We start from the raw sequence: 18,898 nt of genomic DNA, 5'->3' as shown, positions 1-18,898 counted from the left end.
TGTTTGTTCTTACAATTCCCAACCAAACATTCATTCCGAACCTTTCTTGGAAATTGGTTTCCCTATGTAAATGTTCATTTGTATTATTGCACCTATAATGGATATTTCTGTAATTGGTGGTGAATTTTGATTCGTTCGTCCATATTATTTTTTTACAAATATTTCTAACTTTCCTATTTCTACATCTTAACCACTTCGCAAATCGTACTCTCCTTCCGTAATTCCTTTCATTGAGGTGATGAACTTTGCGTATCCTGTAGCATTTATATTTGTTCTTTTTCAAAATAGTTCTGATGGATTTTACAAAAATCCCCATTTCGTTGTCAATTTCTCGTAAATAACAATTTTGATTAGCATAATTTTTGTAACTCTTCAATCCTAAATTGAAAAAAAGATGTTTTTTATGTGGTAATATTTGCTTACTCATAACATTTGTTTGAGTCCTCACACTTCTAGTAACCACACATTTTCTTGTTTTCTTTCTGTCAAATGCACGAATACGATGATTCGGGTTTAGCTCAACATACAATTCCTTGCCAAAAGAAGCAAGATTTTGCATAACTAAATAGCATATTAGTCCTTTCATCATTTGAATACATCTTTGATATGTTCATAAACGTCTGACAGTTTTCAACAGATATCAACAACGCATTCATTTTTCCTGCCATAGAAACCAAGCAAAGCCTATGCGTTTAAGATGGTAAATGAATTAAGATGCTATTTGATTATACCAAACTATATTACAATCGAATTTTGACCATAAACTGATATTTTCGTTATTTCCAGGATTGAAAATTATACGAATATTACGAATTATAATTGATTAGGGAGAAATAAGCCTTGAAAGAAGGATTAAGGCAATACAAAAATTTCCAAAACGAAAAAGTACCAATTTTCATTATGTTACCTACCTGTCGAATTTATTGGGTTGTCTGAATTATATTTTGAAATCATGGAAACAATTTACAAAAGAAGTAACGACAGGACCGTAATTTAAAATTGTTGTCACTGATGATGGTAGTTATTTTAAATGAAACGCTATAAAAATATCAAATGTGATATACCCTTGGATTATCAATATCTGTAATAAAAAAGACAGGTCCACATTAAAAAAAAAAGTTAATGGTGGCCATGTTGACACGAAACGTTTTATCGAATATTTATTATTACATCATTATTGTATTCGAAGGGTAACGAATACAATAACAGTTTCCTTTTTAATTTTTTGATATTCTCCGAAATAACAATTCCATTTGAAAAAAACAAAAAAACAGCATTTTTGAATTTCCCCGTATAACTCGAGCAGAGGGAGAGTTCCTGTGAATTTTTGGTCTGCTATTGTATTGTTCCCGATGACAGTTACCTTTTTTCCCATTTAATCGTCTTCGTATCTGTTACGGTTTGGAATATAGCAATGTTACCACATGATAAAAAAAACGTCCTTTCTTTTATCATAAGAAAGTGTTGAAGTACTGCACAACTTTTATGAAATTAGTTGTATCTATGATAATAATTACACAATTTTCAAACATTACGATTTCTAGACACGTTTTGCTAACACCTTAGTTTCCTCTGTAGAAAAGAGTATTGCACACTGGGCTACAGTTCTTATGTACAACAACAGTAGGTACTTAACTCAAGTGGCTAATAGTGAAAGCAATCCCAGGTAGAATTTGTAATAATAATGATAATAAATAAGCTTCATTGTCGGAATAATGAGTCCTATTGACAAAGCATGTGTCAGTGAGATAAAAATGTATACGCAAGTACATAGTAAGTCTATATAATTCGAAGCCTATAAAAATATTTATATGTACATTTACACACACATATACAAATGAAAATATGCTAAAACAGGTATTTACCACAATAAAAAAAATGTCCACATGTGTAAAATGTAGTAGGTAATAAGAAATAGAAGTATAAAAATTAAGAAGAAAATTAAACAAAATATAAGGAAGGTGTACCACCTACAACTGACAACATAATACTGCTACTTCAAAAATATAAAAATCATATGGGTATCAATATGACTCCTCCAAATATTCAGCAATTGGTTTGCTGTAAGTATTGATGAATGGATTAATTAATACCAGAAGGGATTGATAAACATCTTGATTAGAAACTTAACTGTAGAGCTGTTCTATCAAAATTAAGATAAATAGTATTGAACAAAAACAAGAGCAATTTTTAGTGGAGGAAACATAGTTTCTATTGACTTTTTTTGGGAGTCATCACCTTCCACAAAAATTTGTAATGGAGAACTTTATACAAATGAAGATAGAAAAAAAGTTGTTACTGCAATATATTGTTCTGGAGAAGAATGTTCTGTTTATGAGTAACTTATATTGAATAATATTGCTTGACTGAAAAAAAAAACTAACAATTTTATAGGTTACATATCAAGACATTTCAGACACTTAAATCTGACTCATCTTTAGAATGGAAAATAAGCTATATTTTGTAGCACTCTTCGTAAAAGTTTTCTTTTGTGTCAAAGTTGTTGATTGCCTATTTGAGTGTTCTCTGATATTCGTTTATTGCCATTCGGCCACTTTCTTTATGTTTCATCACATATTCACACTCATTGGAGATCCTAAATTATGACTTTACCTGGAATATACTTGCTCCATATGGCGTCCTCCAGGCGTTCAACAAATTATCCTTTCCTGTTGAGACAAACCATTTTCCACATGTCGCAAATCGCAGACTTAATACACAACTTTCGTGGAGATGTAACTGGTATTTATCAGGTTTATTGGCATGTAATACTTCAACATGCGAGTTTTCCATACCTACAGCCAACCATTCACCAGTTGGACAGTACCCCAGAGAAAATATTTGAGAACTGAAATCATGCTGTTGCAATTGTTTGCCTTCCCTCAAGTCCCAACTTCGAACCTAGAAAAAATAGAATAATAATTTCCATAATAAGTTGCAGAAGTATTCATTTTATATAAATACTTTGGGGGTCAGGTATGTTCTATATGAAATTTCTCACCGTGTTATCCAGTCCACCTGTCCATAACTTTGTACCATCTGATGAAATATCTATGCAAGAAGCTCCATCAGTGTGCCCTTGGAACTGCCTTACTAAAGTCTGATTATGAAGATCCCAAACTGCAATATTACCATCGGAACAGCAACTGAAACAAACCTTGGAATCGGGGCTTATGGCAAGGGCATAGCAAGCTGGAGCACTTGAAGTCAATTCGGCTTTAATTCGAGGAGTAGGACTCGCCAAATCCCAAATTGAAAGATTGCTGGCTTCACCCCCTACTATCAATGTTCGTCCGTCAGGTAGAAGTTTAACTGATCTTATGTAATTATCACGTTGCTGAAATGAAAAAAATATTGTTTTTTATCTGGAGTTCAGTTTTTAGACAACATATTTGTTTTTTACGGTAGGGTGTTGGATAAAACTTCGGAAGACTATTAGTGTACACATAATTACGACTATTAATGATATTACCATGGTTTTTTGGGAAAGAAAGGTTTTGGCTTTCTACTTCATCACCTTTATACAAAAAAAGGAAGGACCTTCCGAAGAAAAAAAGAAAGAAATCAATTTCAAAAAGGTAACTCTATATAAAGATGTGTTGATCATTTAAAGAAGTTACTTTCAGACACAAACTGAAAGAAAAGCCCTCTCGAAACAGCTACTTTCATATAAATATTGAATTACACGAAAAAAAAACTTTTATATGAACACTGAATTATACAAAAAATATTTTTCTCGTTTGTGTTCTATGTAGGTGAAATTTCATCTCTTTCATTCACTATACTGTATAGCAAACCTGTAAGTGATATCTGATTTAATCCCAAAATGAATGTTTGAATACAAACTGAATAGAGAAAAGTGTTTTTTGTATACCTAATGAAATAATCTTATAAAAGTGTTTGTTTCGAAAGTTTTTGTTTCATGTAATTCAATGTTTATATGAAAATTTTGAGAGGGCTTTTCTTCCAGTTTGTGTCCGGAAGTTACTTCATTTGCATGATCTACACATCTTTGTGAAATGAAGATGAAGAAGTAGAAAGCTAAAACTTTTCTTTCTCAAAAATTTATCTCTCCCAAAAGTATACCCCTTTCAATTAACTGTTATTGTATATTTTTAAAAAACCTTGACAGTACTTACCAAACATTCCAACTGTGAAACAGGGCTCTTCGATCCAGGCTGACTGATATCCCATACTTTAACACAACCTTTACCTCCTGTATATACATACTTTGTGGGATTAGATATGGTAACCGCACAAACTACTTCCCCATGACTGAGGGTGTTGATTTGACGAGCATGCCTTGGAATTCCGGGCCCTATAAGAGCGTCAGTTGGAAAAGGTACTGGCTGAAGTTGTCCCTCACCATTCATATGGAAAGAGTAAGCTCTGAAATTTTGATAATGAAATAAACACATTTCAAATCGGTGTTTCGAAAGAAAAATAAAAAAATCAGGAAGGAAGAAGTTTATGATACTCACGGTTTACCACCAGGAATTGAGGTCATTCCATTCGTTGCGATTCCAGGAGCCCTAGTGTGTGGATGACCATCATAACCCATCATTGGTGGTCGACTGTAAGGCGATGGGGCTACGTTATTGTAAGGACTCAAATGTTCCGAGGCTCGAGCACCCCCCAAAGGGTATGGAGGATACTGACCTGTGTGGCCCACTTTGGATACTGTTGCTGAACCTGCGCCCAAATTGGGGGTCGTTGAACGAGGTTTTGAACCTGGCGTAAGAGGTTTTTCCTGAAACCAATAGAGAATATGAATTAAAATTATTTGCTGTTATCCCTTACAAATTGAGGAAAATCTTATAATTTAAGTAATATTATAAGATCATGTTTACTTTATTTAAAACATAATGAATCTTCGACAAAATGGTTTAGACTTTCACGGCTGAGGTTTTCACTGTCATTGCTTTTGAGTTTGAAAGCCTTGGATTTTTGGAATTTCTTCCTGACGTTTCGCTGGCGCGAGTCGCTAGCTTCTTCAGAGGTTTAACCATCATGGCTTGCTGTCCGATGACTACCTTTTAGGCTTCGTAAAGCGTATGACTTGTCAGGTAATCCGTTGTATTTGTACCTGCATTTGTACCTGCATTTGTACCTGTATTTGTACCTGTACTTGAACCTGAATCTTCCATTGATTTTCAAGAGCACCTGAATATCAGTAGATAAAAATTAAAGCCCTTTTTTTTCGTGAAGATCCCCATAACATTTTGTTGTGAATGATTGTGAAATTTCACAGATCAACTAGTTTAGAAGTCAACTAAAAAGACAACCAAAGTGTATACTTGATCGTTGAAAAAACCGTTCAAAAAATACTTGTAAAATTGGTTTCAGATAAATGATTAATGTTCAATCTTACATCTTTACTTTTCAGGGATGGTGTGCTTCTTGAGGACGATGAACCACTCCGACTTGGTGGCCTTTCTATTTTTATTTTATCACTGCTCGTACTACCATTTTCTCTTATTTCGCTAGGATTTCCTAATGCTACATGGTCGCCATTAGTATGGGGAGAAGACGCCTCCTGAAAAAAAATGCTTTGATTCGATGACTTTTTTACTTCATGTCATTTTCAAAAAAGATTGGTCTAATCGAGTTTTTCCATTTATTTCAAACAGTGATATAAGCGCAGAAAAGTTTCGGAGAAATTACTCCAACTGATCATATATTACTTAGGAATAAATTTGATAATGCCAAGTAAGAAATGTCATTCATTGTTTACCAAGAAATATTATTAAATTTCGTTTTATGTGAATTCATTTCAAAACAAATGAAATTTATTGGACTGAGTTTAATGACTGTTACTAGACTCTCTAATGGACAGAAACATCGGACATAAATACCTATCTCATTACCGTGGTAACCAAAATCTTGAAATAACAAGTTTTGTTAAAAACTACCGAAGTCAATTTCCTGAATATTTTTGCTTTGTCAATCTTTTTTAATGAAAAAATTGGGAAATATTTTTCCACGGGTTTAAAATAAGACAATATAACTAATTTCAAATGTTCTCAATTTGTATTTTTCCTAAGAAGAGCATTTCTGAAATCATTGATTGAATTGAAGAAATACGATGTTCATGATTTTTCTAAATGAATAACAGATTTTGAACAGATTTTTCATTAGTAGTAACAGAGCACACAGGAACGGAGCAGAGAGAAACTCCGTTCAAATAATCAATCAAAGATGTTTGAACAAAGAGAAAAGTTTTTCTCGACATCTTAGCTATCGTACAAAAGGGAATACATTACACATGAAAAGTACGTCCAACAGTTCTATATCACTGGGAAAGAAATTTCAATTTTCTTCCCTGGTGTTGACTTGCTTGTAATATATTTGTCAATTCTCTTGGTTTTTCTGGTTGATTAAACTTCTACGTCAAACATAAAACCTGCAGACTGCATCCAACGAACAAATGTACCTACTAATTAGTGTTTTGATGATAATTCGGAAAGTGAAATTTAATTGAATCTTGTCGTTATGAAACATTTGCCTTTAGGTCAAATGACTAAAAAGAAAATTTAATGAAAACTGTATGCAAAAAACACGTTATTGTGAGATTTTTACTAAACAGTTTTACAAAAACACAACACGTGTTTTACACGCCCGAAGAAGCCATTGTATGGCAAAACACGTGTTGCGTTTTTGTAAAACTGTTTAGCGAAAATCTCACAATAAAGTGTTTTTTTAAATACGTTAGTTATACACTTTCATCAAGTATCGTTCATTTCCATCATATAAAAAAGTGTTCTTTAATGAAATGAATTAACAATATAGATTACAGAAAAAATAAGAAGGAGAGTGATGAAAAAGGGAAGAAGAAAGTAATTTTCAACTTGGTTGTGGATACTATCAATCGAAACTTCGTGGAGCAACACGGCGAGGAATAATTATTTTCTCTTCTTTCTTCACCATTACTCTTTTTCCTTTGCATATTATTGACATTTTAATTTCATTAACATTTATCTCATATTTTGTTTTGAACCATACACACCATAACATCATTTTTTCTGTATCAATAAGCATTCTTACATTTTTTTAAAATTCATGTCATCAATATTAACAATAATAATTTATTGAGTCCATTACGATCACAAAGTGAAATAAGATACGGCAAACATATATAAAAATACGTTATGAAAACGTGAGATATAACAATTGTGTCACACAAACACAAAAGAAAATTAAAATATAGTGAATATATAACATAATATGAAACCCCTCTCCTCGACTTAGATATTTAGCAGTAAAAGGAACCGTTAATCTGGAATTCTTTCAGGGTTTGTTCGAAATTTTTTCTACATTTTTCTTTTTACGCAATCGGGAAGATTATCAAAAAGCTTTGCACCAGCGTAGGATGGACTGTTCTCATATAAATTAGTTGAATATTTTTCAAACCTAATGAAATTACCATTTCTTGTAGGATATGCATGAAAATCTGAATTGCAGAGATTATTTTCTCTTCTGAATAACTAATCCGAATATTTTGGCCCTATAATTTTTCTGAGCTCTGAAATTGAGAATGACTAGAAAACAATCTATTTTTCTATGATAATTGTGTTTTTATTTTCCAGTTAAACAGCTGTCACCCCTTCACGAATTACAAACCTCGGAAGACAATATTGGTACCAACTAAGGATTAACGAAGTCTGATTTTTAAGTAGGTACTATTCCTAGCACGGATTGAACAGATTGTCAATGAATCAGGGAATTTTCAAAATTAATACCTGATTTCAACATTCCTTGGATTGAAATATGCTTTATTTTTACTATTGGAAACGTAAACAATATAAATGTTATATTTTGAATATCATACCTCATTGGCGACGTCGACCACTAAGTCTTGATCACTCTTCTCACCGTCACTTTCCTGAAAAAAAATAAAACAAATCATAATATTGAAATTATATTCATTTCAGCGTGGTCCATACAAGAATACAACCTGGCAGGTTTGGATAGTTCCTTTAAATTTTTCAATAGGTTCCCGACTTTTATCACCATTTTCTGTAATGAACTGAACAATTCAGTAATTAGAGAACAAACAAATTGCTGAAAAACATGGACTGATAAGCTTCGTTTAATGAGTATGATTACCGTAAGTGAAACAAACTAGTACCAAAAAATCTGTCAGGTAGAATTGTAAGAATGGTAAATATCTGTGAGATTCCTTCATTTCAAAAGAGATATTTGGGCAGTCTTTCGTTATTAAGGCTGTATTGAGAAATAGTGGAAAATAATTTGAGGAGACATGAAATCGCGAATATGAGAATGAATATAATCAAAATCTCATTTTGGTTTAATTTTCCAGATGCCAGATCTCAAATTCGCTCCAATTTTTCGATATTTAAACCAATTTCTGACATGTTTATCAGCAATTGGTTTAAATTTATCATGGAATTTAGTATTGAGCCCTAAAACGATGAAGATTCCATAGAAATTATTATTACCACAGAGAAAATTTGATACAATACCAAAAATGAAATCATCTGTTTATTTTGAATCGAATTATTTTTATATTTTTCTTTTCAATTTAAATAACAAGATTCTACAGGGTGTTTATTAAACATGCGGCAAACATTTGACGGACTATTGTAAGGATTTGTCATTTGAGTATTTTTTGATAGGGCGCTTTGTTTCGAAGATACGGAGCGAAAAAGAATTTCAACAATAAGAATTTATTACCAAAAATTACATGTAATGTTTCTTAATCTACAAGAATTGTTGAAAATGTATATACCCCGCTCTGATGCAAGAAACCAATCTTCTCATCGACTCCCGAAGTCTTTTAAAAACACCAGGATCGTTTCTGATTGCGTTACACCCAGCAAATTGAATCTGTAGCCGTTTGTAGTAATCGGAATGTTGTTGATAGGTACCAACGGAATTGTTAGATTTTTTATTACTTGGTAGGTCCAGTGTAGTACGCTATACTTTTATTTCGGCTACGTTATAATTTTAAAATTATCAAAATTGTTATTGTCTAAATTCTTTTTCATCCTGTATCTTCGAAACAAAGCGCCCTATCAAAAATTATCAGAAGACAAAATATCCTTAGGATAAGAATAAGGAAAACTTCCTTATTTTTTCCGCATGTTTAATAAACACCCTGTATATGTACGGTTATGAGAAAAGTATTCAAACCATTTTTCATATCATAATTATTTAAAACCACTTTTATCGCCAAGAATAATATTCTAGAATCAAGAGAATGAAAGAAGCAATAAAAATAGTTCTGTCACTTAAGGGTTCGAAAGTAAAAAGCAGTATAATGAATAGCGGTTGTGATTTCGGTTGAAGAAGATTTCTTATTGAATATAAAAACAATTTGAATCAATTTCAATACTAATCTCACATATTCTTGTCATTCAAATTGTTACTAACATATTCTTGTTTGGAAAATTCTCCATAACTTTTCATTATTTTTCTACCACATCCAACGCGTTCAAGATTTACTCCTGACTTTTCATCACGGATGAACTCTTGCCAATCGTTATTTGATACTGAAATTTTATTCAACGAAGAAGCCAATCATTCCAGAGAAACGCGATGCAAAACTTTCACAATAATCATTTTCAGGTTGAAAAAACATTTCGGCTGAAATATGGGGTGGTTATTCACTTGGACAATATTTTCTTTATGAGAGCTTGAATATGCATACTTCGAAGACAAATTGTCAGCTTCGATGTAAAATGTAAACAACTTTATAATAAGTCCAAAATTACAATCATAGTAATTAACAATTACCATAAGCCTGCCCATCTATTTCGTACTGAGGGACAGTTAGAAATTATCTGTGAAACTGTTTGGGAATGAGTTCTGGCATTATCCGAAGACTACTTGTGTCCATGGAAAAAAGAGCAGAATCATGCAAATTTCAAGGTGGTTAAAATATTCAATATCTGATTAATTTAGTTTTGTGAATTCAGGGTGATTATGTGTAAGCATCCCAGAATGTATTCATTAAGCTATTCAGAAAGGTATTGAAAAATATTTACGTCCGCATGTTGAGTAGCGTCCCTGTAGTTCCATTACGAATGTTTGGAATACAAACTGAATAAGAAACATGATTTTTATGTAATTCAATGTTCATATATCTTTTCTTTAAAATAACATGAATTGTTTTTTGGAAGACGAAAATGTATATATTTTTAGGTGAAAACCGTAGTCAAACGAAAATCATCAGATTTTCACGAAAAGGATTAAGGATTTCAAAAATAATGTTTACTTTGAAAAAAGTAGTAATGGTGCCTCGCTATTCTATTTAAAATTGTTCAATGCAAATCCTACACAGATGCCACCGGCAAGAATAACGATTATCTTATACCAATGTTTGTTTGAAGGTGATTGACAATGTTTCGTGATGAATTTCACTAGTTCGGACTTCCATTGTCTATTATATAAAATGATTTGAAATCCCTGAAACAAGTAAAAAAAGAATAATTAAAAAAAAAGAATAGTTGAAAATAACAATTATATTAAGCAACAATAAACCTGAAATGAAATGATAGTAAAATAACCTACAAGTAAAAATATAATAATTGAATAAATTAGAGGAATGCAAAAAGAAAATAATAAAAATAAAAAAGTGTAGAGATTCCAAGTCACGTTAGTTCACGACGTTTCGATTGTTGGTATCTACAATCGTCTTCGGGTGATGACTGGGTTGCATTCCTCTAATTTATTCAATTATTATATTTTTACTTGTAGGTTATTTTACTATCATTTCATTTCAGGTTTATTGTTGCTTAATATAATTGTTATTTTCAACTATTCTTTTTTTTTTAATTATTCTTTTTTTACTTGTTTCAGGGATTTCAAATCATTTTATATAATAGACAATGGAAGTCCGAACTAGTGAAATTCATCTTATACCAAGTTTCACAAAAAAAAAATAGGATCATACCAACGTTATGATAAAAGAAAGCATATCACTTTGTAGTTTGAAAGTGGAGACCTTCAAAAAATATGATCTTTTGAAACTTTACTTTTTCTCAAAATTGACACCAATCAAAGTTGATAAGAAACACCCTTAACCTTTTTGATTAAGTAGTAAGTTATATTCTCAAATGTTTTTCATCAGCTGATTAACGGAAAAACAGATTTTAAACAGAAACAGATTTTTTTAAACAGTTCAAAGATATTTGAGAATGTTTTTCATTTCAAAAATGTTTATAGATATAGAATCGAGTTATTTCACGACGTTTCGATCGTCAGCATCGTCAGTAAGTATCGTTGTGAAAAAGAAACAGTCTTTTATGATCATTTCGAAACATAATATGAAATCATGAACCTCCTTCATAGCGTGTAATATCTCAATTTATACCAACAATCATCTGTAATCTGGAAATATTCCTATCCATCCATTCTATCAGTTCCAGCCATTCTGGTATGATAATTTATCTGCTCCTGTCGCCCGTTCCCCGAAAATATTCCCCATTACCGCTACCGAAGGGCGTTAGATATCCGTTTCCCCCTTCTGACCGTTCGATCTCTTTGGGCGTTAAACGTTGGTGAGTTGGCGTAAAAATCATGTCAATCAATATTTGTACCACTCCAATAAAAATAATAGTGGTTTTCACAGCAGCGCGACCACTGTGCAGAAGAGGAAACTGAAAATAATTTAGTAACTTATGCCAGTCGCACTCTGACAACTTTCAATCATAAAAATAGAGTACATTATTTTATGAGTAGGATATGTATATGGAAGAAAATACTACTTTCAGATATTACCCAGATATTACTCACCATTACCCACAACAATAAATGGCGGAACTACATTTTCTTGTCCATAGGCTTGTCACGTGATATCAAGGAAAAAAGTGATGAAGAAGATTGCTGAAAGTAATGGGTATTCTTCAAACATAGTTAATTAGGAAGAGAAAAAAAATTGTACATTTTTTTACTCGTCATTATGAATCCATTGAGCTATTGCATATTTTCAGGAGCTTTCCGCCTATTGAACACGAATTTTTAGAAATGAATTTCAATCATTTCATGAGTGTAATCATTCACGGCCGGAACACGGACACGCTACAGAAAACGGGTGCCATTGAACAAATAGAGCCAACCGTAGAAACTGAAACACCGACAGAGAGGCCAACCACTGAAGAAGTGGCACCAACCCAAAAAAAAAGTGGTTGGCCACAGAACCAGGAAAGCCACCACCAATAGTCTCACACGATATCAAAAAATGAAACGAGATATCAAAAGATCTCGAAGCAAAGAAAATTGGTTACAACAAAGCCAAATTAACGAGAGACGGGATATATCTACAGACAAACGATGAGGCTGAATGGCGTAAAGCCACCAGATACCTGGAAGACAAGAAATTGGACTTCCATACATACACCGTCAAAAGAGAAATACCGTTACACGCGGTTATCCGCGGAATCTCAGAGAATGTGAAAGCGGAAGACGTAGGAAACGACCTGACGAAACAAGGTTTCACGGTGCTATAATGTCACCGTATGATATCAAGGCGAAACAGGAAAGTGCTGCCACTATTCCTTGTGAAAGTGCCCAAAAAAGAAGAGAAGATATTCGCACTGAGAACATGCGTAGACCTAATAGTGCAGGCGGAGCCCCAAAAAACAAATAAGGGACTAGTGTCACAATGTCACAGGTGTCAATTCTTTGGGCACTCGCAAAGATGCTGCCATTCAACGGCACGTTGCGTGAAGTGTGGTGGAAACCACGAAAGTAGAGACTACAAGAAGACAACAGATACGTCAGCGAAGTGCGCGAACTGATTGGAAGCGCACCCGGCAAGTTATAGAGGTTGTAAAATGTTCCCGAGGCCGAGAACAACAGCATGGAACAGGCTCAGAGAAGCCGAAAGACAGAGAGAGGCCTAAGCAACAGCCATCGGCCAAAAAGACGACCTCACAAAAAAAGAATCTGACAGCGGCAACGAACTAATTAAAGTTCTGAGTAAGCTAACGACGGAACAGCAAAAGATCGCGCAAGCGTTCTTAGCTGCACTAATTCAAGCACCCAGGAGACAGTAATGCCTGCACGAATCCCGGAACAACTAAAAATAGGTTCGTGGAATATAAACGGTTCCACAGACAGGCGAAACTAGCTACTGGAGCTGCTATCGCGTCTAGACATAGACGTCATTGCACTGCAGGAGACAAGGTTAAGGAGCGAAAAGAGCTACCGAATCCCAGGATACAACGTATATAGGATAGACAGGCCAGGGGGGCGCCGTGCTGCAGGGGGGGGCAGCGCTACTAGTAAAAACAGACCTAGCGCAGAATGACGTCCAACTCGGAGAAGCAGTAGCGGTCAGAGTCAAACTGAGACGCTACGAGCAGCTAAGAATATCATCGGTATACCTGCCTCCGCAAGGTATAAGATTAGAAAGAACCGACATGGCAGAAATGTTTTCAGACCACCACCCAACAGTTGTCATCGGCGACTTCAACGCAAAGTCGCGAGACTGGAACTGTAGGTATGGAAATAAGAGAGGCAGAGATCTAGGCAGAATTCTAGAAGAATTTGAGGACATTGCGGTAGTAGCACCGAATACACCAACGCACTACCCACGAGAAGACCAAGTCCCTGTGACATTCTGGACATCGCACTAGTGCAGAACATCGATACTACGGAGATGGAAGTACTAGACGAAGGTTCGTCAGACCACAATCCCATCCTGTTTACAATAGGAAGAGGTGAAGTGGAAACAGACAACCCAACAAAGAGAATTATCGACTGGATGAGATTCTATCGCGCCATACACGATGCGATGGGTGAGATACCACGCATCGAAACAAGAACGGATCTGGAGAACGCCACACACCAGCAGCTGGTGTGTGGCTGTGTGCCTGTTGCAGAACAGGCGATCAGTCAAACGATGGAAAGAAGCGCGCGGGAAGTGCTTCCCCGCGCTATAACTTCCAAAGCATATTCCACCAGAAACGATGGAACTGATCAGGATAAGAAGACGCCTGAAAAGACAATACTGAAGGACACGTGCACCTATGGACAAAAGGTGCATGCAGAGAGCCAACAGGATATTGAAAGAAGAACTGAAAACTATCCGAGATAGACAATGGACTTCCCGTTTGGAAGAACTGAATACCGAATACCAGTCAGCATAGAGAATGCAGAAAATACTCAGGAATCGACCTCGACAGCCATGCCCGCCAATACACGGCGAGCAAGGAATCGTCTACACTGATCAGGAGATGGCGGAAGCATTTGCGGACAACTTCGAAAGACAATGCAGAGAGAACGACGTCCCGTTCACGGACGAGGTAGACGAAATCGAGAGACAGGTGGAAAGAACGGTACGAAGAATAAGACAAAGAACAGACAACGCGCAAACCCTGGCCCCGACATCTCCCGAGGAAGTGAAAGACATCCTTAGACGTCTATCCATTCGGAAAGCACCAGGCCCGGACCGAATAACAAACCGGGCACTGAAAGTCCTACCACGCAAGGGTATACCAGCCATAACCAACATCATAAATGCTATACTCAGATTGCAGCACTTCTCGTACCCTTTCAAAGAGGCAACGGTTATCCACATCCCGAAGCCCAAGAAGAACCACCTGTTCACAGACAATCACAGGCCAATTAGCTTACTTCCTTCCATAAGCAAAGTGGCGGATCGTGTCATCTTGAAGAGACTCGAAGACCAAACCAGAGAACTAGGAATCCTCCCGGATGATCAATTCGGTTTTAGATCGGAACACTCGACAGAGCTACAAGTCCTGAGGGTAGTAGACTTCGCGACCGAGGGCTTCAACCTCGGCAGAAAAGGACACAACACCGGAGCCATCTTCTTAGACGTCTCCAAGGCGTTCGACAGAGTTTGGCACGACGGACTACTGGCCAAAATGAGCGATTTAGGATATTCAAAACCAATGGTAAGATTAATTTAGTCTTTTCTAGCTGACAGGCGATGCCGTTGCAGAGTAGGTGACGAATTATCAACATTTCGACTACTGGAAGCAGGAGTCCCGCAAGGAGCAGTCCTTTCGCCACACCTCATCTCCGTATACACAGCGGACGTGCCCAAGCCAGAGAACAACTTTAACAAGTTGCCACTCTACGCGGAAGACACGGCCCTGCTGGCCAGATCCACGAGCCAATTACATGTCACAAGGTACTTGCAACAACAGGCGAACAGATTAGAGGAGTGGGCCAACCTGTGAAAGATCAGTATAAACCCTTACAAGAGTTAGGCGATACTGTTCACTCGCAGGTTTGTACAACCGGAAGGCAACGTCACCTTCAACGGACAAAAGATTCCGTGGACCAACAAAGCGACATACCTGGGGGTCACCTTAGACAGGAGATTAACATTTCAATCTCATGTACGGCAGAGAATCGGAATAGCCAGACACGCCAGACAACGACTGGCACCAATCATAGGACGCAGAAGCAACATGGGGTTGAAAGTGAAGTTGCTGATGATCAAAACCGTTCTCATGCCCATAATACTGTACGCCTGCATTGCCTGGGGCCAATATGCTTACTGAAGCATATTGCCGTCAGGCGACTTCGGTAAGCATATTAATCAGACTTTCTTTCAGCAAGTTCACCACAGAACAACTCGACCGCGATTCAATTATCATTAGATTAACTGAGGAACGCTCGACGCTAACAACAATAGCCGCCGGTTAGTTTTTGGGGCCCCCCATGCAAAAATTCAGTTAGGAATAGTCATGACAAAACATTTTACCGATCGCGAAAGAATAGCACCTAAAGGCTGACTTTCGACCAAAAGAGGTCAGATGTCAATCTTGCTGAAGTGCCCATCAGTAACTTGAGGACCGCTCGGAGAACGGGGGTAAATGGAGTGGGGTAGTAGGTTCTCCTCGCTTACTGGCCGGGGGGAGGAAGCTTCTACTTCAGGGCACTCAACCCGGGAGGGGGATATATATATATATATATATATATATATATATATATATATATATATATATATATATATATAATGATAACGATATATATATATATATATCGCAATTGTTTGCTCTGTCTGGTTTTACGGTTATGTGTGCCACAATATTTTCTATACTTATACTACACTCACTATACTATACTCTGAATATAGGAGCAAAGTTTATGAAGAAATATACTGACGAATATTGATATATTTTTTTCTTTGAAAATTCGCGATAAATTACTCGAAATATCAGATGAATTATCCTTTTTTGCACAATAAAAATTCTATCAGTAGAATTAGCTGGATGCTATGCCGAAGTATCATAGCATATAACCAAATGAACCAGGGCATGGCATACAGTTATCAGTACTCAAAGCAAATGGTATATTTTTTCTCATTTAGCTTTTGATCGAAAATCGTGGCCAAGAAATTACATTTAGAACTGAATGATGTTGGTTAACTGTAGGGGATCCATTGAGGATTTATCAAATCTGACTGCGGTTGTGTCCGTGTAGTTTCTAATTAGGCGATGCATCAATCGGTAAATTAATGAAAAACATTTCTAATTTTAGTATTTAAATCAATTACAGACCAACTCACTAATGAAGATATCGTCTAAAACCATCACCATGATTTATTTAGATAAATCATTGATGTATTATAAAAATTAACTACTCCGAGAAATTATTGAATCATTGAGCTTTTGATCTGACATTTTAAGATTAACTTTGACAATTAATTGATTTAATTGATATCCAGATAAATACTCTGCTTTGAAGTTTTATTGTTGATTTTTTCAAATCTATCAAATTTGAGGATTTGAAAATCTGGTGAGAGATTCAAGAATGATCCTATTATGGATTTTTCTTTTCCATTTACAAGCTGGAAAGGAAAGTTTCCTCTCTATGATTTTCCGGTCATCCATGTTGTTTTTTCATTCAAGGCTGAAATTCAATTAGAAAAACATTGACTTTCTAGTTCGGACTTTCATTATCTAATATATGATATAATATGATTTGAAAACAAAGTAAATCATACCAATTTCATCTCAAGTACAAGAAGTATTCCCGTACAAAAATATAAAAATGAATAAATGATATAATTATATTTTCTTCAATATAATTCATAAATAAAATAAATACAACAATAAAAATTAATTGGCGCTCCGGGGCGACTTCATTGATTCCAGTGGCGCATTTGCTTTTTCAGCTGCAGGAAAACCCGGAAAAACCTGCAGCACCACATCATCTGAAGATCTTGATCCAACAATGTCCTCTCTCTCAAAAATAAAATGTAGGGTGTCTCCAGAGGCTCCAATAAATTCAATGCATCGCCAGAACACTTCGTGACACGACTATCGTCAAACTTAAACCAGTCCGTTTCTTCTTTGACCAAGGCGTAATAATGACCACGTTCAACACCAGAACCACAGTGAACAATGACTGCATGAATATTATAACAGTGGTCTGCTAGGTTGAAATGTTCATCTATTTCGAACCTTCTAAAGAGTTTCTTGCTTCCGTTAGAGGTTGAGTCTTGTTTGAATATCATCAGTGTTATTATTAGATTGACTGGTGCCTCAGCTATACTTGTTTCCTTATAACAGTTAGTTAGTTTGGCGCATGTTTGACAATACAGTTGATCATCACCTGTTAAAAATTCCATTTTCAGATGATTTAACAATAAGCTTTGCACAAAATTGAAATAATTGAACAATTAAAAATGGAATAAAAAATTATATAGATTTCAAACCAAGTTACTTCACGATTGTTAGTATCCACAATTTTGTGCTTATTTATTTTATTGTAATTTCATTTCACGGTTTATTGCGTCATAAAATTGTAATTTCCAGCTCTTCATTTAAATTTTTAAATTTTCATTTGTTTTATTAGGGATTTCAAATCATATTATATCTTATCAGATATTAACGTGTGATTCCGTGTTAGGAATCACACGTTAAAAGGTAAGACCTCGTTAATCCTTAGCTCGCACAAGTTTCGACTTCTGAGGGTTGTCGTTCGTAGGGGTGCGACAGCTGGTTAACGGAAAAACAGATTTTAAACAGATTTTTTAAACAGACAATGGAGTCCGAACTAGTGAAGTTCATCATGGAACGTTGTCAATCACGTTCCAACAAAGAAAAACATTGTTGTTGGGTGATTTGTTTCACTCACTTAATCCACCGCTGTGTGAACTGGTAGTTCGAACCGCAACATCGGACGATCGACCGTGTTAGGAATCACACGTTAAAAGATAAGACCTCGTTAGTCCTTAGCTCGCATAAGTTTAGACTTTTGAGAGTTGTAAGTTCGTAGGGGGGAGTCAGCTGGTTAACGGAAAAACAAATTTTAACAGATTTTTTATGAGGAATATTGAAGTTTCATACAATATCACTCCTTCAATAGACTGGACAATAAATAATATCCATCACCAAAACATTTTTCAATCTTTTCATTTACAATATTCGCGAATTCTTTTTTTATTTTCCTCGTTACGCACAAGTGTTATGCAATGATTAAATCTAGAATTAAATTTGGTCCAAATGGTTTCATTTCATTACAATATCTGGCAACAACTTTTTAGTATACTCTATAGGTAGGTACCTACTCTTATACAGATTCTTCAGTGATTTCGATTTATTTATTTTTTCGAATAGTGGACCGAATAGTGGGTCTAGAATATTGATCAGGCATCTACTCATAGCATCAACTACTTATAGCCTCACAAAAAGAGGTTCACACTTGTATAAAAAAGTACTTCCTGCCAATGATTGAGTGAATCATATATAGTCAATGGATTTCAAATGACCTGTTTCTGAAATATGTGTTCTTTTTAGCACTGAGGAAACCAGAAAAAAGTTGTGAAATTCATTTCATTATAGTTTCTAGTATATTTTTGGCTTCATTATTAATTCCAAAGCTTAACACTCATTATGAGTCAGAAAAATGAAAAGATGTTTTGGAAAGTTTCCAATCAGTGCCCCTCTAA

The 18,898-nt window shown here is 35.3% G+C and overlaps 1 protein-coding gene across 12 annotated transcripts in view; it reads right to left on the bottom strand.

The window, feature by feature from the left end:
• gro (TLE family member transcriptional corepressor groucho) overlaps nt 1-18,898 on the bottom strand; it is a 217,689-nt gene that overhangs the window by 1,808 nt on the left and 196,983 nt on the right. For all 12 annotated transcript variants that reach the window (XM_074179212.1, XM_074179213.1, XM_074179215.1 and 9 more), the window contains 6 exons: nt 7,829-7,882; nt 5,372-5,536; nt 4,482-4,750; nt 4,140-4,389; nt 3,002-3,337; nt 2,614-2,901 (listed from right to left, as the gene is read on the bottom strand). In XM_074179212.1, coding sequence (XP_074035313.1) covers nt 2,614-2,901; nt 3,002-3,337; nt 4,140-4,389; nt 4,482-4,750; nt 5,372-5,536; nt 7,829-7,882 — 1,362 coding nt within the window. The remainder of the gene's footprint in view (nt 1-2,613; nt 2,902-3,001; nt 3,338-4,139; nt 4,390-4,481; nt 4,751-5,371; nt 5,537-7,828; nt 7,883-18,898) is intronic.

This window comes from Leptinotarsa decemlineata, unplaced genomic scaffold (assembly GCF_025532065.1).
Source record: "Leptinotarsa decemlineata unplaced genomic scaffold, Ldec_3_MD MMD2_tig00004677_RagTag_RagTag, whole genome shotgun sequence".
Taxonomy (NCBI): domain Eukaryota; kingdom Metazoa; phylum Arthropoda; class Insecta; order Coleoptera; family Chrysomelidae; genus Leptinotarsa; species Leptinotarsa decemlineata.
This window is presented reverse-complemented; position numbering and strand designations above follow the sequence as displayed.